Source organism: Tursiops truncatus, chromosome 3 (genome assembly GCF_011762595.2).
Source record: "Tursiops truncatus isolate mTurTru1 chromosome 3, mTurTru1.mat.Y, whole genome shotgun sequence".
Lineage (NCBI taxonomy): Eukaryota > Metazoa > Chordata > Mammalia > Artiodactyla > Delphinidae > Tursiops > Tursiops truncatus.
In genome coordinates, this window is record NC_047036.1 from 8,606,988 (window position 1) to 8,631,386 (window position 24,399).

The 24,399-nt window shown below is 36.6% G+C and overlaps 1 protein-coding gene across 4 annotated transcripts in view; it reads left to right on the forward strand.

Moving 5' to 3' along the window:
* Window positions 1-24,399, forward strand: part of MARCHF6 (membrane associated ring-CH-type finger 6) — a 76,343-nt gene that overhangs the window by 17,973 nt on the left and 33,971 nt on the right. For all 4 annotated transcript variants that reach the window (XR_012330626.1, XM_073802011.1, XM_019951078.3 and 1 more), the window contains 9 exons: window positions 816-912; window positions 1,735-1,808; window positions 4,816-4,959; window positions 9,259-9,331; window positions 13,325-13,493; window positions 15,000-15,189; window positions 16,798-16,859; window positions 17,479-17,511; window positions 20,440-20,491. Coding sequence is in view for 3 of the 4 variants with exons in the window: in XM_073802011.1 (XP_073658112.1) it covers window positions 816-912; window positions 1,735-1,808; window positions 4,816-4,959; window positions 9,259-9,331; window positions 13,325-13,493; window positions 15,000-15,189; window positions 16,798-16,859; window positions 17,479-17,511; window positions 20,440-20,491 (894 nt within the window). In the remaining variant the exon portion in view is untranslated. The remainder of the gene's footprint in view (window positions 1-815; window positions 913-1,734; window positions 1,809-4,815; window positions 4,960-9,258; window positions 9,332-13,324; window positions 13,494-14,999; window positions 15,190-16,797; window positions 16,860-17,478; window positions 17,512-20,439; window positions 20,492-24,399) is intronic.

A 24,399-nucleotide genomic window follows, 5' to 3' on the forward strand; every position in this document is an offset into this window, starting at 1 on the left:
CCACTTGGGGTTGGCATTTGGTCTTGGTGGATTGCTGAGAAGATGGTCTAAATGAAAATCGCAACCAGGTTTCGGTAGGTGGTCCTGCAGAAAGACCGCGTTAAGGATCGAGCAAGCGAGCTTGAGGGATAACTTTCGGCCATCTGTATCTCACCCGCCACCCCAGGCAAGACTGACGCTAGTGCCATGAGAATCACTTGGGGCGGGGGTGGAGGGAGTGAAGGAAGAGCTGCTGCCCTTTGGTGGCCGACCCGTAGCCCTGAGCTTCCGTAGTTTCTGCTTAAGGTGGTCTCTGGCTCGCCTCTCTCTGGCCTTCGTGGTCTTGGGGTGCCCCCTCCACACGCTATTGTGTGTGTGTCTGTTCCTGTCTGTCTCTCCCTCTAGGGCTGCTCTGCTGTTTCGATGTGTTTTTGTGAAATTTAAACTTCACAAAAAGGACCAGACTTAGGACTTTAGACTTTAAACTGTTAGGACAGGAATGGTGAAGTGATTTTGCATATTTCTATCTATAATCTGTTAGTTATGAGAAAGTACAGTTTCAAGTAAACCACAGTTTCTGTTATTTTCAATTTTGATTTATTTACAGAGCTCTCATACAAAGGGACAGTTGACCTTTTATATAATAGAAAATTTTTAAGTTTCAGATATACTAGATTATCATCCTGTTCACACTTTTTAGTTTTCCATGATGTTGATTAATGTTTTACCTAGTGATAGAGTCTTGCTTTAGCATGCAGTATTTTAGTTTTTGGTGGCCTATTATTTTTTTAAAAGTTATAACCAAAGATAATTCAATTTTTCTTTTTCATTAATAGACATATGTAGAGTGTGTCGGTCAGAAGGAACACCTGAGAAACCTCTTTATCATCCTTGTGTGTGTACTGGCAGTATTAAGTTTATCCATCAAGAATGGTGAGTCATCCTTTTAGAAAATTTTTATGTCTGAGCTTTTCTGTCATCTATATAAGGGATACTGTTTCAGTGAACTTTCTCTGTAACTAGTTATTTCTTTAAAATTTTTTTTGTGAAAATTTGGAAATTACCCATATTTCTTATTACCATGCCATGTCATTTTGGTATATTGTCTTTCAGATGCACGTGAGTACCCATTTGTTTATTTCTACCATGGAGAGCTTATGTTTGTGGGAAGTGTTATGGTGTTGTAGTTTTGCTTGGCATGATTATAGTTTACATTTAGGAAATGCTTTGTGTAAGGTAATAACTCAGTGCTTGTATACATTTTAACTCATTTAATCCTTACAACAAAACTGCAAGGTGGAGTATGATTATGATTTTATGATTATTCAGATGAGGGAACTGAAGCATTGAAAGGTTAAGTAACTTGTTCTATGTCACACAGCCAGCCAATTAGTGATAGACCTAGCCACCAGGTAGCAGTATCCTTAGACCAATATTAGAACTGATGTTGATGCTTGGAGGTTCTTCTATATTCAGTTATCTTTGAGGATGTTACAATTTACTTTGATTAGTTAATTGTTCAGTTAATTGAAACTGCTTTTTAATAGAGGAAATACATGTCATTTTTATCTTTATCTGTTATAATTCTGTACTCTTAGAGGGCATTAATGATAAAAAGTTTAGGACTTTCTAAATTTAAAATTGTAAAAGTTCTGTGATATGTAAAATTTTAGTAAAGCAATATTAGTTTTCAATGAAACCTTAAAAGTTTTTTTGTTATAAACACTATACTTATGAATGTATTTGTAATTGCAGCTTAGTTCAGTGGCTGAAACACAGTCGAAAAGAATACTGTGAATTATGCAAGCACAGATTTGCTTTCACACCAAGTAAGTTCTTTCGAAGTTTTCACTGCATTTCTAGGTTATAACTGGCCACATAAAGGTGTTTAAACAGTTTTAAAGCAACTGTGTTCAGCTTAATTTGTCTTTTATGGTAATAGAAAGTATTGCTATAACATTTTGGAAAATATTTTTAAAAACTACACGTCAGCTTTTAATACACCACACGTCAGCTTTTAACACACCACACGCACGTGATTTAATTTGTGGGATATTTCTTTTTTTTTTAGACAAGTTCAAACGTGTACAAAGGTATAATGAGCCTGTATGTATCCATCACTCAGTTTCATCCATTTTCAACTCATAGCCTTTACATGTCATTCCCTATGCTCTTGTTCTCACCTCTCCATCCTTATTAAAGCAAATCCCATCATTTATGATTTCATCTGTACATATTTTAGCATGTATCTCTAAAGAGTAATGGTTTTTTAAAAAAAATACAGCTATAATATCATTATTTACCCAGAAAAATTATTGATGCCTTGAATTTGTCAAATATCCCATCCGTGTTCAAATTTGGGACATCTTTTGAGTTTAAATTATGTTGGTTGGAATAATAATAAAGACAAATACTAAAGACATAATAAAGACAACTCACTTTTTTAAAATAAGACTTTTTAAGCTCAGTATTTTGTAGGCTTTGGTAAATGTTTTGCAGATCTTTAAAATTCTAATTGTATTTATAACTCCTTTACCTATTGATTGATACTTAATATTGTTCATCTTAAATAAGTAGAGGTTTATACTGGCAGGTTATCAATAATTTGAAGCACATTTTCATTCTCAGATCCTAGTATATTGCTCTCCCCTCCCAGAGATTTTTTTATGCTTTAGTTTTTGTTTGTTTTAAGCATCTTGAGCTGCTGAGTGTAAATTCTGTAAATTATTGTTAGTTTTACCTTGTCTTTATGTGATGAGTGTATATAATTAAAATCATTACAGTTTCACTTTTGAAGCTTTGTATTCATAGTGCTCAAAAAATGTCAATTCTGTTATTTTGTAGTCTTTAATTTTCTGTAGGGCATAAAAACTGTACAGCTTAAGGTTTATTGCAAACTGCAAGACTAAATAATTGAATATCTTCATGAAGTTTGATTGATAAGAAATACTCATGTGAGCTTCTTTATTCTGAGACCAATAAAAGCTTGTGTTTGTACCTTTTAGTTTTCATTTGACATCATGTGCTCTGTTTATCTTTTTCAAAAACTCTGTTTACTGGTTTAATGACTTGCTCCTGTATATCAAAAATCCTCTAAAGTACTGATCTTTGTGGGTATGTTGTAAAAAGTTGCTGTTTGTTACTTGTTCACTCCTTTGTGTCTGTAGCTGTGAACAGTTTTGTAATAGTGCTCTCATAAATTTCACATCACTGATTTTAAAACTTTATTTATCATAGCTCTTTGTTTTGGCCTTAGTGGAGAAAGAGGCCTTTGTTCCTTCTGTATGTTTTTTCGGAGAAACCTGTGGTAGAGCAGTGGTTTTCACTGGAACCGATTACAAAAGAAATCTTTCTAAAATGTGTGTACATAGGTTCTGGTACCAATTCCAACATGTGTGTGGGGTGCTTTTCCCTACATCAGTGAGCAGTTCTGCAGGACACCAGCTGGGTGTCCTACAGTTTAACCCACTTCTCATACTGTCTGCTCCAAGATAGCATTCCATTCCACAGGTTGAGGGCTCCGTCCTTAAAGGACTGGCGTCCCTCAACCCCCTGCAGATGCTAGTCGCAAACCCAGGCTGTTACTTTTGCTTTTGCCTTTCTGACCAACTGACTTTAAATCAGGGGTTCCCAGTGACCCCTTCATTGATTTGATTAATTTGCTAGAGTGGCTCATAGAACTCAGAGAAACATTTTACTTATTAGATCGTCAGTTTATTATCAGGAACAGCCAGATTGAAGAGATGCATAAGGTAGGGTATGTGGGAAGGGAAACTGCACCATTTTCCCCAGATCTACTTGTTTTCACCAGAGGGAAGCTCTCTGAACCTGAGGCCTTACGGGTTTTTATGAAGGCCTCATTACATAGGCTTGATTGATTAAATCGTTGACTGTTGGCCATTGGTTCTACCTTCAGTCCCTCGCTCCTCCCCAGAGGTCTGAAGGGTGGAACTGAAAATTCCAACCCTCTAATTACTTGGTTGGCTCCCTTGGAAAACCCGTGCCATACTCTTTCTCCCCACCCCTGCCCCAGACAGGTTCAAAAGTCATCTCATTAACATAACAAAAGACACCTTTATGGCTTACGTTGCATAGAAAATTCCTAGAGTTTCAGGAGCTGTGAGCCAGGAACTGTGGACGAAGACCAAATGTATATGAGAAATATATTTTGGTCATTTGAATGACCAGATATGTATTTCTTATAAATCACAATATTACCTGTGGCAGAACCTCTTTTTCTGAGTATTGAACCACACTTTGCAGAGAAGTGGGAAGACCTTAATTTACCATTTGGGATGTTGATTATTGTGCTAAAATGGGGTGGGGAGTGGCTAACAGACGTCAGCGGGCTGTTGGCTCTTACAGGAAGTGGCTCTGCTGCAGATTGTTGTGCATTTTGATTGCTATTTCTGAGGCTGGCATGGGGGAGGGTTCTTTCTTGATGACATCTGTCAGCTTCACCTTTTGCTCCTTTTTGCTTTATGTGATCTTTTATAATTTGAGAAACCAGATAATTATAGTGTTTGAATGCTGAAATATGTGTAAATTAGCATTACATAAAGTTCCTGGCTATGAGTGAGGGATGTGTACTTCTCTTGAATATTTTTTCCTGCTCAGAGGCCTGTTTCATTGGCTTCTACATTTCTTATGTGATTTGCTCTCATAAATGACTTCTGGGTAAATGTAGTATTTTATTGCAATTATTTGATTCATTTTTCTTATAGGAAAAAATATTTAAGTGCAATTGCAAATGTTGAAAGTTAAGATAGTGCTACCTGCCTAGAATATAACCTATTTGAATCTTCATGAAATTATGTGAACGTTTTCCCCTTATAGTTTATTCCCCAGATATGCCTTCGCGGCTTCCAATCCAAGACATATTTGCTGGACTGGTTACAAGTATTGGCACTGCAATACGATATTGGTTTCATTATACACTTGTGGCCTTTGCATGGTTGGGAGTTGTTCCTCTTACAGCATGTGAGTATTCATTCTTCTGTGGCTGGAGTTATTTAAACATTGCACAACTATTTAATATTATAAAGTAATATGGCATCATAGTTTTGTTCGAATGATACTTAATTATTTGATATTATAATGTCATGTATTAGGAAAACCTCATTTAAGAAATATTATTCAGCTGAATAAAAACCATTTTTTAACAGGTCAGTTTCTTGAATGAATGTGGGAAAGAAAAACACAGCATACAGAGGCTAATAATGAAAGTTCATGAAAGAATTGAAAAAGCAAAATCAAACCATAATTAGAAGGAAATTGAATTTTATTCCTTGAAGTTTATTAGAGCTTTCAAGGATGACAAAAGATGGGTTCTTTTGAGATTTTTTTTTATCCCCTTTTAAAAAACACATATCTAATGGTGCTGAATAATTGGGAAGCGTGTCTTTCAAATATAGGAGGCTCTTTGGGAGATTGGTATACTAACTCTTAGTTGATTCTTTTTAGGTTCTTTGTGTTCTTAAAGACATGGAAAGGGGTCGATAGTATATGGTGCCAGAGTATATAGATAGGATTCTTTAAAGTTAGCCACAAACAATATTTTTAAATAAGTATAATAATATCCTCATGTCTCCTTAAAATAAAGTAAAATAAACTCGATCAGTTATAAAAATGAAAATCTTACGAAAGTAGCAGAATAGGTACTATTCACTTGAAGAGTGAATTAGTGAGCTAGAAGATTGAGCAAGGAGTTCTCCAGGATGTAACTCAGAGACAGGAAGTTGCAAGTATGAGGGAAAAAATTTGAGAGATGGAGGCTACATCCGATTGTTTCAGTATCTGTCTAGTAAGTAGTTGCAGAGGGTAAAAGAGATTGAAAGAGAGAGAGCTGACTGTGATAAAGGAAAAAGACAATCCTAGACACATTGTGAAGTTTTCCAATGCTGAATAGGGTGGTATATAGATGTTATGCTTTCAGATTATCCTACAAAATCATGAAAATCAGACTGGCATCAGACTTAAAGTCAGCAACATTGAATGTTAGAAGACAGCAGAATAGTCAACACATGGCAAAATTTTTGAACCCAAAATCTTATTATTCTCAGATAGAAGGACAAAATACAGACATTTCAATAGATGCAAGGACTTGGAAAGCTTACTACCTCAAATCGTTTATGAAAAAAGTGTTTGAGAATATATTTTACTAAAACGAGCAAGGAATCAAAGACAGGGAAAGGTGTGAGCTCCAGAGAAAAAGAAACAAGTGCTTCTTATAGCTAAGCTAATCATAATTGTTGTTAGTCTACAATAATTAATAATTTTTTAGGTATCAGTTGGAAACTAAAATTCTAGATGATCTTAACGAGAGAAATTGTGAGGGGAGGATAGAATTGAGAGCTTTTTAGGTTGTCTTATTTGTGGTGAAATTATAGATGCTTTAGATAAAACAGGAAAATACAGTGTAATTATGCATTAAAAATACAGGAGTAACAAAGTAGAGTCCAGAACTGGCAAAGGTGATAAACAGCAAAGGTGCCACTGTTGCTGTTCAGGGGAGGAAAGATGGTCTTTTCAATAAATGGTACAGCATCAGCTGGACGGGCATGTGGAGCAAGTGACCCATACCATTACCGCCCACCTGACACAAGTTAACTTTAGATGGTCGTAAACCTGAATGTGAACATTAAAACCAAAAAACTGCTAAAAGAAAGTATAGGCGAACAACCATAAAAGAAAATACTGAGAAATTTGACTTAATTAAAATTAAGAACTTTAATTCATGCTCAGATAGCTTTGAGGGAGAAAGGCAAGCTACAGAGTGAGAGACGGTATTTGCAATACACATATCCAGCAAAGGACTTGTATCCAGGATATATAAAGAACTATATAAATCAGTAAGAAAAAGGAAGACAGGCCAATTAAAAAGTAGAACAGCAGATTTGAACAGGTGTTTCTGGAAAGAAGATTAAATAGCCAATACATACGTGAAAAGGTGCTCAGTATCATTAGTCACCAGGGAAATGCACAAGAAGATGCTGCTATGTACTCAGAAGAATGGCTGAAATTAAAAGAAAAGACAGTGCCAAATCCTCCTTAGGATGTGGAGCATCTGCAACATGCATACATTGATAGTAAGAGTATTATAGTATAGCCACTTTGGGAAGCTGTTTGATGTTATCTATCAGTGGTAAATATTATAAATACCTTATGATCCAGTAGTTCTGTTTCTGGGGATGTTGCTAACAGGAATAAGGACCTTGTGTCCACTAAAAGACGTGTGTAATGGTGTCGTCACTGCAGCTTTGATAATAGTAGTTTAAAACTGGAACCAACCAAACAACTATCAGCAGTAGAATGGATACAGTGTGGCTTATCCCTATAATGGAATACTACATAGTGGTGAAAAAGGAGCTGGCTGACGCAACATAGAATAACATGGATAAACTTCACTTCTTTGAGAAAAAGAAGCCAGGCACAAAAGAGTATGGATTGTGGGATTGCATTTATGTGAAATTTTAAAATAGGCCAAATTGATCTATGATGATAGAGATCAGAATAGTGGTTACCTTTTGCTGGAGATATTGACTGAAAAGGGTCTTGAAGGAGCCTTCTGGGGAGCTAGAAATGTTGAGAATCTTATCTGGCTGACAGTTACTCGGATATATACGAATATAAAAATTCACCCAGACACACTTAATATTTATGTAAATTTTATCTTAATAAAAAAGTAACAAAACTTAAATTTAAGTAACTGTTAGGAGAATAGAAATAAGATGATGAGTTTTCATCCTAGGGAGCGGGAATAGGAAGCAGTGAGTAAAATTTGTAAAGTCTGACAAAAGACAGGAAAGACAAGAAGGGAGGGCTGAGGAAGGGGAGTAAAAGAGAAGAAAAGATAAGATTGCAATATCTGTGATCATAGGGTGTAGATAGAGCCTCATAACTGTGTATGTATAAAAGTGTTCCGCTACAAGAGATAAGTACGAAACAGCCCAGGTTAATGCTAGAGGGATTTGTTAACAAAGGCTGACAAAACGCAGGAACAGTATTCGCCAGCCAGATATTATTCAAGATGAAACACTTTAAATGAGGAACAGCATTTTATTTCATATTAATAAAAGGCATAGTCCACTAAGAAAACTTAAGAATTTCTATGCACCAGCAAACAGGACTTAGAAATATGTAAAACATTCATAGTTATAGTGGAAGACTAACACTTCTCTGAAATCAGTAGATCAAGTAGTCAAAAATTAAGTAAGGACTTTGAGGATTTAAGTAACAGGTAACAAGCTTGATTTCTGTTCTGAATTGTTTACACACACACACAATTAAAATCTAAATTATGTCACCCACTACACATTCTGTAACTTCTTTCTTTAAGTTAGCAATGTACCCGTGGCTGTCTTTTCCTGTAGCAATGTGTTGAGCTACCTTATTTTTAAGCACGCTAGTAAGGAGGACTTTAATTTATGAGTCTGTTTTCTTATCTACAGACAATTGGCTGTTTGTCACTTTTACTTGTTACAAGCATACTTGCTTTGAATGTTTTATACATATATGTAAGTAATTTCTGTCACAGAAAATCTTTTCCTGTCTTTCCATTTTGACTTGGCATTTGAGAACAGCCATTGAAGTCACTAAATTTTTGGTACAAGGCTATATAGGAAATGCTTAAACTAATACACAAGTACTGGTTTGAAAGAAAACCTCAGCTTTTGGGCCTCATTTCCAAATCTGTTTCTGCCTTTTCTGACTAAGAGGATGAGGGGATGGCTGTGTATTTGCCCTTACTTCATCTTTCCCTTCATGGCCAGATTTAAGATTTTGTCCTTTTGAGGACCCTTGAATCTGTTTGTCAAAAATTGGTTGTTAGTTTGCTTCATAGCATTGAAGCATGTACTCTACTGAAAAGTCCTCAATGTCAAAAATGTGTATCCCCAAAACTTTATTTTCATGAGCAGACTCAATGAATTTTAGAATTCTAGGTTAAAGAAAATACTCTGTATTATAATTTTGGAGATCTTTTCTTGAGATTGGTCCCCCCGCCCCCTTCAAACATCTAAGCTCATTTAATAAAAACAAGTAAGTAAATCTAGAGAGAATCAAAACTTTAAACATTGTGTAACATTTATTCTTTACTGTCACTAGTTTTAATGCTTGACTTTTTTTTTTTTAACTTTAGTATTATGAGGCTCAACCTTGCAAAGACTAAATGTTTATTTCAGTGGCATTCGCAGTGTTCCACTTTATCTGTTTAGTTGAGCGACTGTATGAGTTACGATGAGAGTTGTGACTGTATGCCTTCATGCCCTTTCTTGGTAGGTCGCATCTACAAGTGCTTGTTTACTGGCTCTGTGAGCTCCCTGCTGACACTGCCACTAGACATGCTGTCCACGTAAGTATTGAACCTCGTGGTGGTGGAAGGCTGCACATTGTGAATGGTGCTCATTTTTTCTTCTGCATACTTGTGTTTGTTGTAATTTGAAAAGTCCTTCTATTCCAAGGACAAATAATACCTTATGTTTGTTACCTATTCTAAAGTTACAGCTACAGTGGAAGTAGCTGACATATATAAATGATGTTTTAAAACATACCCATCTTAAAGGACAGTTTGGTAACGGTGGGACAGCTAGTTAAATAAGCTGTCGTGTAGTGCAAGAAATGTACTGTTCCATATAGTGATACGCTGGGCGTTCATTTAAACATGTGTTTTTAACAACACAGACATTTGAAGTCAAATTTCTTTTTAAAATGTTTTTTGTGATTGTTAGGAGATGGACTGTAAAAACTTGTTCACTGTGGTGGTTTTACTGTATTTTAATTTGACATAAAGCTTTGTAATTGCGGTTTCTTGGGAAAGACATATATGTGTTTTCAAAATTATTGATGTTAGAAATGCTGTAAATGATAAGCTGTATCAAGATCATTAGAATATTAAGCTTGCAAAAGATTGCACCTCTGTTTGCTAAAATCTTCTTTTGTACCCAATTGACCTTAGGTTTCTGATCCCTATGTCAGTAAGGGCAAAGAACAATATAAGACTGTCTTTTAGGACAGAAGCATGCGGAATATATTATAAAAATAAGCCAAATGGCAATAGAAGAGAGCAGGAGAGCATGTTACATTTCTGATAGAAAAGAAATCGAGGAGGTCTTTTAAGTCTCTTTTGTCTGCATCATTATTTTGAATCGTGGCTGAAAATACTTAGAAATATTAGATGTGTTTGCAACTTGTTTTTCCTGCTTGCTAGTTTTACCTTTTTTGGATAGAACAGGCAAGTTATTTAATTTATGTGTTTCTTTGGCAGTATAGGGAATAGATAAGATAAAAGGTTTTGAACTTGAACTTTATTTACATTACAACAGCTTTCGAAGTAATGTTTATAAGTAGACAAGGATCTTGAAAATAGGGCACTAATGGCTGTGGCCCTCATAAAAAGGAGAAGCAGTAATTTGACACACTTGAGAATTTAGAAATAGTGTAATAAGGTAGCCCTTTGTATGAAAATATTGACTTTCTGTGAAATGATTCAGTGAAACAAATAGGACAGCGTTACTATTTTTGGACATCAGATTTTTATATCAGCCATCCAGAACACAGTCTTAGTATAGAGGCAAGAAAAATCAGTCTTGGCTGAAGTGTCATTCATATGTCTCCATGTATATGATGTAGCTCACCTCCGGCTTTCATTTAGGAATCGTATACGAAATAAACGCACATATTAGAAGTAGCGAGGGAGATCAGAAAAAAGCAAGGGGTGACTGCTAAGAGTGATGGAAGTTATATTTTAATATCTATGAACGAATAAAAGAACCGTTCTAAACAGGGCAGTCTTGTTCCATTTAGTGTGAGGCTAGAGTTGTATTTATCATTGTAATTTTTGAGAGAGCAGTGTAGCAGCCAGTCAGTATCTCAGTTGTTTAGAAGAGGTGACTTGAGGTCCCATCTGTGCTGTTCAGTAAAGTGGGGGTGTGTTACTTCTTTAATGGTTTCTGTTTTAAGTGGCTAAATATGTTAATGTTTACCAAAGCTTAAATTGGTAGACTTTGGCTTTGTGAAAAACAGATGTTTATGGAAGCCATGTCAGTGAAAATTTAGTATTTTAGTCTCAAGTAAGGCAGTATTTTACTTGCCTACCACCTTTACTTCTTGTTGGCGGAACCATTAAACATCTGGTTTTTTGGCAAGTGTGATCACTTAGGTGATGCAAAGATGTAGCTGGTTGTAACAGAAGGAACCCTGACATTGGAATTTAAAAGTTGCTGCATCTGCAACTTTTTGGTGACCTTGGGCAAATCACTGGACAGTTCTGAACCCCTGTTTCCTCATCTGTAAAATGAGGAAGATCATGCCTCAGGGATTTGGGCAGGCTGTTCAAAGATTAAATTCACAAATACATGTAAAAACTATATGTGAATTTTGAGCACTATGTTAATACATAGCAAAATTATCACCAAAACTCAGAGCTGTTGCTTGCCTTATGTTGGCAGGCTCTCCTTTTCTCTGTGACCTGATTGGTTAGTGGGCCACACCTGAGTTGCCTTCATGAGCTTCCTCATTGACATGGGAAGAATGCTGAAAGCTTGGTGGGAATAGTGGAAAGAAATTGTAAGCGTGGGTTGCTTTTATAATCTCATGCTGCCTTTTAGAATTTGAAGAATTGAGCCAGTTTTTCTGAAAGCACTTATAAGTAAATCACTTATTTTTTCTGAGTAATGTTTCATTTTTCTCTATAGAATCCATTTTCTGAAATTTTACTTAAAATTTCTTAATATCTTAGCAGCTGCTACATATTCTGTAGCTCAGTTCCTCAGCATCTCTAGGCACAGTCTATCAGTTAACTATTGCTGCAAAACATGCTGTCCCTAAAACTTAGTGGCTTAAAACAACAAACATTTTATTTGCTCATAATTCTGGGAGTTAGCAGTTTGGGCTGGGCTCAGCTGATCCATTTATCTGTTGGGCTCGCCTCCATTATGCATATGTATCACTGGGGTTGGGTAGTCTAAGATGAGGTACCTTGGCTCTTCCATATGGCTTCTCATCTTCAGAAGGCTAGTGGGGCTTCTTTACATGGTGGCCTCAGGGCAGCATTCTAAAGGGGTGAGAGTGGAAGCTTACCTGAAAGCTCTCTTCTAGGCTTTAGAACTCAGGAAATTCGCTTCTGGTCCAGACAGTTCACAAATCAGCCCAGATTCAAGGTGTGAGGGAAAAGGAAAGGATTCTACAGTTTGTCACCATTTAAAAATCTACAATAAACTCTACAATAAGCAGTTGCTGTTCTTATTGCTGATGACAAGGAAGGAGTAGAGAAGGGGGTATTTTAGTCCCAACCTATCAAAATTTTAATGGTCTGGAGGGGTCCTTAGCAAGGGGGTGATTAGTATTCCTCTTTTGATTAAGGTATATTCCAGATAACATCTGAGGGCCACATTAGTTCAGTTTGGAGCTACCAGGCCGAGGTCTCCCAAATTGACCCTTCCTTAAGTTCTCCATGGAGGGAAAAATGTCTATTATGGTGGTGAATTTTCCAAAGGCTACCAAGATTCTTGAGTTACCTTTGAATTACTCTGAAATCAGACATAGACCAGGGAAGGATATGCTCCTTCAGAGAGGAAAAGAACAAAGAGGTCTTCAGTATTATTATACTGCGTGTATTTTCATGTGAACCATACTTGATCTGTCTGGATTTGTTGAGAAACTAATATACTTTTGGTGTATTTGCAGTTGGCATCAAAATTTAATCTGCGTTCTAAATGAGGCATTTGTAAAATGTACCACAGGCTCCTTTGCCTTACGCATTGTGTACTGTGTATTTCTCAGCCTTCCTTTATGTTGTCTTTAGGCCTTTCTAGAGGCCCTTCTCCACCTTTCTGATTTGCTGATTCTGTTCATTTACATGGGTTTAAGTATCAGCTAACTAAGTTGGTTCAACTTGTGTATAAAATAAGGATGAGGATATTCTTAGTAAGGGTTGGACAGAGTCATGTATCTTTAGGAAATTACATGTATTTAATACTTGACCTTTGTCAAGTATTTGGCTACTTTCAGTTTTTTGCTTGCTGCCTTCCTTTTTCTCAGCTATGTTCAAAGAGAGGCTGGATAGCCAATTTATGTAGTTCTGATGTTATTCTTTGCTTTCTATAATATGAACACATATAATACAAATATATAAATAAACATGTTTGGCCAGCTTATAAGATAGATAAATTGCCACCATCCTCAGAAATAATTCTTTTTGAGAGACTGATTTTTCACCAGAAAGTTATGACTGACTTTTCTTGTTCTTTCTGAGATTTTTATGTAAAGTGAATGTTGTTACCTTTGGTTTCTTAATTTTAAGTGTTCTTTGGAGTAATTCTATGTACTTTTTTTTTTTTTTTAATAGGGACAATTTGTTGGCGGATTGTTTGCAGGGTTGTTTTGTGGTGACGTGCACATTGTGTGCGTTCATCAGCCTGGTGTGGCTGCGAGAGCAGATAGTCCACGGGGGAGCCCCGATCTGGCTGGAGCATGCTGCTCCGCCCTTCAACGCTGCTGGGCATCACCAAAATGAGGTAGCTCCCTCTATCCCCAAATTCATTTTATTTGGGTAGGACATAAGAATTATTGTCACCCTCTAAGACCCAAACCCTTGACTCCCGTGTCCCTCATTGCAAAGCAGGACAGTGACAACGTTTGGGAGAAGATTAAAGGAGATGTGAAAAATCAAAAGAGTGCTGTTGTTACTTTGCCTCTTAGTTTTCTAGCAAGACTGGGAACAGTACTGGGGGTATACTGCATGCTCTTTCATTCCCTTTGCCTGGGTTAACAGCTTACCGCCGGCCTGGCAGTTAATATACAAACCTCCTGCGTGGGCTTCTGACGTGCTGCATAACATTAAGGAAGCCCCCTTACCCTCTTTGTTCATTAGTTTCTTCATGTGTAAAATGCCTCACCTTTGTTGCTTTTAGTAGAAACATTACCAAAAGTAGAAAAATTGGAGTACTGTTGATAACAGTCTTGTACAGTTTTACTTTTTATTTATGAGATGACATGCTTAGATACAAGTGTGTCTGCTAGAGACATTAAGAAGAGGAAGATATGATAAATGGTTTTTATTATCTTGTTTACTGAGAAATTATAGGGCTGAAAATGTAAAAAAGAACCCAAACTGGCTACTCACAATACAAAAACAATTTGCCCTTTGTAAAATTTTATTATGAAAAAATTGACTATAAAATTCAAAATAATACTTAACGATACTTAACGACTTAATTTTTCAATTAAGGACCTTTGGCTTTTTTTAGTGTGAAGATTGATTTCATCAAATTCTGCCATACCCTTTTTTCTACAGAATTAAGAGTACAACTTCGCCTTTGAAAACCACACATATGAAAAATGGGACTATTAAGCAAGTTTTTACCTAGTGTTAATACTTTCATCATTGTACCTCATATTTTGAAGCATTTTAATACAGTTCTTTTAGAATCTTCATTAACTCCATAGGAGTTCAGTGTTTTAATTAACTACAACTAGGTCTTTGCATTTGGTAGGTAGCAGAATTCAGGAAGAGCCAGAGAAGGGTGCTTGTGGAAACTGATAAAGTTCATATGGACAGGCTTACCCTCCTGAGCAGAAATGAGAAACCTTTCCTCAAGTGTGAACTGAGAATTAAGTTATAAATCAGTATGTGTGTAAACAGATACATAAATATATTTTCATCCCTGAAGTGGTCAGTAAAGACAAGAGATGCCTTATAAAGAAGGATTACGGAATGATGTATTCAAGATAGCCAGATTTGTTAACCTGTTTCCTGTAATGCTTTGTGAAATGTTCATCTCTAAATTATATTGAATGAATATGTACACTGTTAAATGAGTTTATGTTCTTATATACCAAGTTGATCTAAATTCAGATACATTTAGAAGAAATGCCCTTGAGAGGTGGGGTTTTTCTGGAATTTTAATAGAGTTTGTGTCTGTTTGCTAGTTTTGTTTTTTTTTAGAAGGGAGGGTGCTATTTGAAAATAGAGCAAAACTGAGGCAAGTTAGCCAAATTTCTGGTCTCCTCTGTTATTTTAGGCTCCAGCAGGAGGAAATGGTGCTGAAAATGTTGCCCCCGACCAGCCTGCTAACCCACCAGCTGAGAACGCAGTGGTGGGGGAAAACCCTGCAGCCCAGGATGACCAGGCAGAAGAGGAGGAGGAGGAGAATGAGGAGGAGGACGACGCGGGCGGGGAAGATGCAGCTGATGCCAACAATGGGGCACAGGGTAATGGCCGCCGGCCTGTGCTCAGCCTTCCTTCACGACCATGAGTCCATTCCCAGCTCACCTTGGGGAGCATTGGAGTTTTCAAAATTTAATGGGTTTGAAGTTCTGTTTCTAACCTGTTTTTACTTTATTTTGGCAGACTTGCATTTATGGATATACATATGCATACTTTTTTTTTTTTCTATGAAGCAGGGCACATTTTGAGTTTTACAGTTGTACTTTAGGGACTCCCCTAGTGGTTCAGTGGTTAAGACTCCGAGCTTCCACTGCAGGGGGCATGGGTTCAATCCCTCTTTGGGGAACTAAGATCCCACAGTGCCGCATGGTGCGGCCATAAAATAAAATAAGATTAGATGAGATAAAATAAAATTCTACTTTACACAGGACTTTTTATAGGATGGATGGGAAGAAATTATTTGTAAGTTGGAATAGATCCTGTTTTTTTAAAATGGAACTTGATACAGTTTTATCTTATTCCTTTGCCATTTTTATTGAGTCAGTACAACTTTTATTATCAAAGAAGAATTCTTGAAGTGTACTCTGCAGGCCAGATAGCACCCAAAGAAACCAGTTTCTCATTTTCTGGCAGTATAACTCCAGAGTGGTAAAGAACTTCTGAGACCAGCCTGCCAGTCAGCTGTCAGTAGTTTCACCACCTTCTTTTCTTTCCTCTGGCCCCAGAGTTTTCCTGTCAAGCGCTGCACTGTCTCTGGGTCCACTTATCACTGCTGATACCTGAGTGTTTCTTGTGTGCCAGGCACTCAAACACCAGGTCCCTGCCTTCATGGAGTTTCTGGTCTAGTGACGAAGTAGAAATATCCAAGTGAACAAGTTTGTCATTACACATTGTGGTAAATGTGCACGTTGCTCTGAGGATGCTACTGAGGAGAGACCTATTTTAAATAAGGTTCCGCAGGTAGCTCAGAGTAAGTGATATTGGAGCTGAGACGTGAAGGATGAAAAGAAGCCAGTTGTGTAATGGGAGCAGGGGGCCTTTGCAGGGAGAGGTGGGTATATGTTCAAAGGCTCTGGGACTGTGGCTCCTGTACCCTAGTGCTGACCCTTGTTTCCTTCTGTTTGTCTAATGCAGTAGGCCCTGCCTGGTCTTCCTTCTTCCATTCTTGCTCCACATAGTGTTTGTACTGCTCTCTGCCCTTAAAATCTGTCAGTGATCTCCCCATTATGTTAAAGAACAAAACAGAATTCAGGCTTCACATTCCTCTTGTATGATCTGATCCCTGTCTGTCTGTCATACTGCATCTTCTGCCACCCTCTCCTCCTCACCCAGAGAATTCTAGTCCCCTGGCTTCTTCACTTTTCTCAAATCCACCTTATTCATTCTTGATTTAGAGCTGTTGAATGCCTCTGTTTCACATAACCCTGCTTATTTTCTTTCTAGCACTTATCACAATCTAGAATCATCTTATTTTATATGTTGTATTTATTTATGTTTTTTAAAAATTGCCTAACAAGCAAATACTCAGTTTGGAAATATTTTAAGTGTGGTTTACCTTCTCAACAACAGTTATAAAACACCAAATTAAAAGAGTATATTTATTTATAATTCAAGTTCTATCAGTAATCTCTAAACTACAATTATATTTCCAGACGACATGAACTGGAATGCTTTAGAGTGGGACCGAGCTGCAGAAGAGCTTACATGGGAAAGAGTGAGTAAGACTTCTTTCTATCAAGTATCCTAGTGTTTTAATCCTAATGTATATCTTAAAGTTGACCATATTTAGATGTATACACTAATTTTCCAGTTACATTTAATGAAAACAATTACCAGAACTTTAATTTCTAGGGAAAATTAAGTAATGTATTATTTGTGATGAAAATATTAAAAATATTATGATAAAGGTCTATTGATACCTTTTTCTATCTTCTGGCCTTTAATACAAACCTTGCTCCACTTACAAAATCTTTAACTTGAAATTGTGGACTTCTGAAAATGAAGTAACAATTTAAATTTAAGTATTATTCTGATGCTTCAGTTGACAAAGTAATACTGTTGTATCATGAAATCTTGACTGGCTCCATATCTACTGAGTTGAAACCCAAGATAGAAAATTTTAACTTTATAATCATATAATTTGGATTAAAAGAAGATACAAAATATAAAACTCCCAAGAACAGAAGTTTTTCACTCTCTGAAAATGATAGGCTGTATTGGAAAGTAGTGGGTAAATATTATGTTTAAAAATATTAAAAGGAAAATGAGCTTTTTTCATAAATAGAATAAAAAATCCTGTTGCATCTTAAATTAATGCATATTATTTATTTTAGATGCTAGGACTTGATGGATCACTCGTTTTTCTGGTAAGTAAAGCTAATCTTTTTTTTTTTTAATTAATTTATTTTTTGCTGCATTGGATCTTCATTGCTGTGCGTGGGCTTTTTCTAGTTGCGGCGGCAGGGGCTGCTCTTCGTTGCGGTGCGTGGACTTCTCACTGCGGTGGCTTCTCTGGTTGCGGAGCATGGGCTCTAGGCCTGAGGGCTTCAGTAGTTGTGGCACACAGGCTCAGTAGTTGTGGCTCATGGGCTCTAGAGCGCAGGCTCAGTAGTTGTGGCACACGGGCTTAGTTGCTCTGCGGCATGTGGGATCTTCCCGGACCAGGGCTCGAACCTGTGTCCCCTGCATTGGCAGGCAGATTCTTAACCACTGCGCCACCAGGGAAGTGCAAGCTAATCTTTTTTAATAACAGAATTGCAACTTAATTATTTGTCTTAGTGATTCAGTGATTTCAGGTTTACAGTATGTTCTGGCTTTTTATATTAAAGGTCAGAATGCCCTGTGATTTTTGATTACTTAATATGTTGAAGAAAGTCTGTTTTGTGCATTGAAAATAACTGGCAAAGCATAAAGGTAATATTATTTACAAAGGAAATTATTAAACATATTTGATTTTTAGAAAATGAAATTCAAAGTTGATGGTAGTTAAGAATACTTGGCTTTCTTTTAAAGTCCCACCTTGTGGGACTTCCCTGGTGGCGCCGTGGTTAAGAATCCACCTGCCATTGCAGGGGACACAGGTTCAATCCCTGGTCCGGGAAGATCCCATGTGCCGTGGAGCAACTAAGCCTGTGCGCCACAACTACTGAGGCTGTGCTCTAGAGTCCATGAGCCACAACTACTGAGCCCGTGTGCCACAACTACTGAGCCTGTGCTCTAGAGTCCATGAGCCACAACTACTGAGCCCGTGTGCCACAACTACTGAAGCCTGCATGCCTAGAGCCCATACTCCGCAACAAGAGAAGCCCGCGCACCACAACGAAGAGTAGCCCCCGCTCACCACAACTAGAGAAAGCCCTCACACAGCAACGAAGACCCAATGCAGCCAAAAATAAATAAATAAAATAAATAATAAAAATTTTAAAAAAATGATTAAAAAAAAAAGTTCCACCTTGCAATGTTTAATGCCAGAACTGGTGAAAACAGCGCAGTTTTACACTATTCACAGAGAGAACCCCCTGTTTGTTGCGCCTCTCCTATCTTTACCTTAATAATAAAGAGTACAACTGTAAGGTGAAGAACAGTTCTTTAATTAACTTGTTCTTTAAGGAGAAATGATGCTCTTCTCAGGTTCTGTAATACAAAATCACTTGCCATTTGGGATTTTTAAATAGCTTTAGGTATCAAGATGACTTTGGCTGCAGGTAGCCAAACCCCAGCTGACCAAACCAGTAACACAGGAGGAAGTCCAGAGGCAGGATGGGCTTCAGGTGTGCTTGATCCAGGGGCTCAGCAATGTCATTGAAGAGTCAGATAATTTCCATCTGTCTCCTCTGCTTTCCACAGTGTTGGCTTCCTCTTCAGGCTGGCTCCTCAGGCCAGAATAGGAAGTTGAGGTTAGTAGTGTGAGGATTTTGAGGAATGTATTTGATGATAATTCACAGATTAGTAAGAATGTGATATTAGTGAGCTCCTATTCAAGGCTTGAGTATGGTCAGTGTAGAGGGTATTATTTGGCTGTATACTCATTTCTGTACTTTATCAGTCCCTCATAGTTGAGTGATAGAAGTCGTTGAGGCAGTGGTGTTAATTCAAATCCATTCTAATTTTTAGAAAAAAACCACAGGATGACTTCATGCATTTGTTACAAATTATTTAATATGTACCATGTGCCAGCTGTGATAGTTACTGGATGATTCAGAAATGAATGAAATAGGGTACCTGTTCTCAAAGACTCTTTATAGTTTAGTAGAGAGAAATGAACATGTAAACAAGGAACTTTAGGTAAAGACTCTGACAAACAGTGTGTATAGGACATGAGAGGCATAGAAGAGGGCTTAGTCAGGCCTTTCTTAGTAGAGGGGAGTTGTCAGCAGGGAATTTTTATAGAAGATAACTAGAGGTTGAGGCACGAAAGATATTGAGGATAAGGACAGTTTGGGAGCCCTTAAGGCAGAGAAGCTGAAAAATTCAAGTGATATGAGCCCACATGCTAAGTAGGAATGTACAGTAGTAGTCCTCTCTTAAACAGACTTATCATCCTCTTGCCACTTGGATTTGTGGCAAATTGGGAACCTGATTAGAATAATCTTTCTAAAAAGAAAATCTTACCGTGTTAAGATTCATGAAAATATTCCTCCATGGCCCCCTTGGAAGGATCATTTAACTTGATTGTAGGGGGAGGTAGTGGGCCTGGGCAAACAGACTTGGGTGTCCCGATAGTGTGGAGCGTGACTGAGCACATGCGGAGGAATAGATGGGTGGGCCTCATGTTGGAGGCGGTAGTACATAAGCGTGGAGTGTGGACAGGTGAGAGCGCATATTCTGAGACTTGAACAAAGAAAGCCATGGGGACAGAAGGTACCAGAGAAGATCAAGTGACCTTAAGGCATGAGAACACACTGGACACTGAAAGAAGTGCTGTGCAGTTTACATTGATGTGTTGTTCAGAAATAATGTGGTTTTCAAATTTTTCTTTACTTAGAATTTTTTAGTGTCATATGACTTAAACCTGGCGATTATTTATGAGAATCTGTGTAGTTTGTGATAGATTATTAATTTCTGAAGAGGAAATGTTTATGGATTGATTTCTTTGATTTTTTTTCCATGTGGACATTATGAACTTTAAGTTTCATTAGGTTTAGTTTTATGAGCTGTCTAATGAAAAATGAAGTTACACATAATTTCTGAACAAAATCTCAAAATTATAGTAAAAATATCAGTCTTATAACTAAATAAATGGATTAAACATAAATAGGAGATGAATATGTTTTATTAATGCTCTTTTCCTTTAGGAACATGTCTTCTGGGTGGTGTCTTTAAACACACTGTTCATTCTTGTTTTTGGTAAGTGGCGTTTATGCTTTTATTTATGGTATTATGGTAGGAGTTTAGTTTTCTAGGAGTCTTGTTACAAGTTTTGTTTTGTTTTTAAACTTAGGAATATATGAAACAGTTTTAGACAGTCATCTGGTATAGGAAGACACCAGGTATACAGTTACTTTCTTTCCTAAGCAACATTGACTACGGTTATTTACCAACTTTGCTTCTGTTGCGCACTTCTGTCTCTCTTTGTACAAGCCAATTTTAGACTGACTTGAGACTATATAATATTCCACATCTGGAATTAATTTCGTGCTGATTATCTGTGTGTTCTTCCCTATGGCAGAAGATCTTGTTTTCATCTGTTAAAATCCTGACCAAGGCCTTACCAGAGACCTTGGCTTGGGATCTGTCGCAGAGATGGATATAGGCTTGAGGAAAGTGTAATTCCCCTCAGAACCAGATTCCAGCAAAGTTTACTTCCAAACACTTTAACAACGGTAGCTATGCGGATTCTGTGACAACACTAAGAGTCCCTCCCATTGGGAGTCATGAGAGTAAGGAAGGCAGGGTTGAGATGTAGCTGACAGGTTTTTCTGCTTTGGGGAAAGGTAAGGGAAACAGTTGAGTAAACCAAGATTTTAGAATTCAGTTCCTCAAGGTGGAGTCTGATAGAATTGGGTTATTGTTAGACTGTACTATTGGTGTCTCATAGAGAGACCTCAGGCTGCAGATCTCTGTATAGGGAATATCTCTGAGCAATTCCTTCTTTAGTGCATATGAATTACTCCTAAGAAGGAGGACTATTTTCCAAGTTTCTTCCACCAAATTCCAAGTTATTTGCTCTGTGTTAGGGACTAGAAAGCAGTGTTTTCATCAGGAAACAGTTGTCTTCAATAGGAAGCCATATGGTCAAAGAAGAGACTGAATAAATAGATCAAGGATGAGACAAAAAAATTGTTTTCTGAATATTATCTATAAAAGAGCAAAAGAAATTTATCTGTATCTTGTTGAAACACAATATCTTTTAAAAGTTCCATTCATTCTTAATTTTTAGTAGATATTTAAGATGGTGCAAATTAACAGGAAGCCCATTCTTTGTTGTTTTCCCTTGCATATGGGGGTGAAAATGTGTCTGCAGATTATTCTGCATTTGTTTCTCATTATGTAAAATAATTGATATATAGAGTGTGAAACTCTTGATTTTGACCAAATTTTCTTTGAGAGGAAAAAATGATCTATATAGACTTTAGTCTTTGTTCTTGCAAGAAAAACTTAGTGCTAAATTAATGTTTAAAGGAATAAGTCACCTTTAAAGCATGAATTATAGAAATAAGAACTCTTGTTTATATAAAGCAAATCTCAACTAAGTAAATTTTTCTAATCCAACTTCCTAAGCTTATACTATGAAAAAAATTTTTTTTGTCTTAGTATGCACATTATACTTAGGATCTTTTGAAATGAAACATGAAGTTTTCCTCTTTTTAGGAAAACTTCCTCTTTTTTTCAGGAATATACTTTTCCTTTTAGATAGATGAACATAGTCATTGGGATTAAGCAACACTCATGTTTCTTTCCTACTTGGGTTGCTTTACTGCAGTTTCCACTGGCATTCCTGGACCTTTGTGGTCATGTATTATACTTTGCAGAAATAAAATCTTACAGTGCTGCTGTCTCAGTAGAAGGGAACAATCCTAAGAAACTGATCTTAATTTCAGGGTACCTATCTAGTAGTTTCTGTGTAATGGGATAGAAATTGATTGTTAAAATTGGTGCTTTAGGTTAATATTTATATATATAAATAGAGTTGAAATTTGAAAGTTTGCCTTTCCCAAGGGCCTGCTTGAGTTGTCCTCAGAGTTGGGTGTGAGAATAAAATAGGAAAAATTCTGCATATAGTTATTTCGCACGCTTTAAAATTTGCCTGTGCTTCATAATACACATAATATATTAATAAAATAGTATATGTGTATAATTTATAAAGAAATTCAAGTGTATTGGGAATACCTGTTAAAAAAATTTTCTATTTATGAATACTTGGTCAAAAAGGTTTGGCAGCCAGATCCCTGTAGATTCACTCTGACTTTTGTCTTTATGATTGAGTCTCCCTTTCACCTTTCCTAATAATCTATACTGTTCCGTTATTTTTGCCATAAAAAAGGTAATTAAATTTTATTAACTGAGAATGAATTACAGTTATATTAACATGGAAAGAAAGACTTGAGGAAAAGAGACTATCAAAATTCTTAATATGAACATTTTAAGGCTATTTTCTTTTTCTTTTAAACATCTTTATTGGAATATAATTGGTTTACATTGTTGTGTTAGTTTCTACTTTATAACAAAGTGAATCAGCTATACATATACATATATCCCCATATCTCCTCTCTCTTGCATCTCCCTCCCACCCTCCCTATCCCACCTTCTAGGTGGACACAAAGCACCGAGCTGATCTCCCTATGCTATGTGGCTGCTTCCCACTAGCTATTTTACATTTGGTAGTGTATATATGTCCATGCCACTCTCTCACTTCATCCCAGCTTACCCTTCCCCCTCCCCGGTTCCTCAAGTCTATTCTCTACATCTGCGTCTTTATTCCTGTCTTAAGGCTATTTTCTTATTTAACCAGAATATCATGACACTTTACAAAATTACCAGAATTTAATATTACCTAATAATAGATCATATTAAAAATTCTAGATTGTCTCCTTAAATATCATTTTATAGTTGCTTTGTTTGAATGAGAATTCAAATAAGGTCTACCTGTTACCTTTTTTTTTCAGTTTTGGAAAAAAAAATTCATTAAATTGCACTAAAGTTCATCTGTTTTTAAAACAGACCTGAGAATAGTCAAGGAGATTTTGAAAGAAGTATATTGAGGGAGGTTTACCTTACCCAGATATTGAAATTGTTTTAAACCTACAGTAATTAAAAAAAATTTTTTTTATTGTTTTACAATTTTTAAAGGTTACTTTCCATTTACAGTTACTACAAAATATTGGCTGTATTCCCCTTGTTGTACAGTAGTACATCCTTGAGCCTGTCTTACACCTGGTAGTTTACTGTTACTTTTGGTTGTTAAATCTTAAGTTTTTCTGATCTAGAATATTTTTTATTTGCTCCCCTCATCTACCCCTACCCTATTTTGCCATTGATTTGTTGATGACACTAGGTCAGCTGTCTTCTACATGTCTCACTTTCTACTTTCTTCCGATGACGTCCTGTTGATTCTGTTACCTTGTTCCTTTGTCTCCATATTTCTTTTAAACTGGAAGTTAAATCTGAGGCCTGATTAGATTCAGGTTCAGTACTTCTGGGACAGAATTTTCACTGGTCATGCTTTGCCTATTATTATGACATATCAGGAGGTACATGATGTCTGTGGTTCAGGTGATAGTATCTTGAAGCCTCTATTGTTAGGTTTCATTTTTCCCTTTAAACATCAGAAAGTAATCTGTGGGAGGTGGTATTTTAGTATTATGCAGATATCTAGTGTTCCATCAACATTTTACCGAATATGTTTATTATCCATTGATACTTGCCTGAATTAATTTATTTTTATTAGGCATTACAAAATGGTGATTTTCAAATTCTGTCATTTTTATGCATTTATTGGCTGGCTTTTCTGTAAAGAAGAGCTTGATCTTATCAGCTAGAACTATTTACTTAACCTGAATTTGTTTGTTTGGAAGAAGCAGGACAGATGTGCAGTTTTTTTCCTTAAATTATTAGTTTTCAGGATAAGGAATTGATGTTCTAACAACTTTCCTTAGTGATAAAAGTGTTTTCTATTATGTTGCTTTTTTCCTTTTGTGGTTTTTGTTTTTGGCTTTCCCTTTTTTGAGTATTATGAACTCATGAATTTGTATGTATTCAGTGTGTTTTCATCAGTTTTTTGTTTGTTTGTTTGTTTTTTGGATGCTCATATCTTC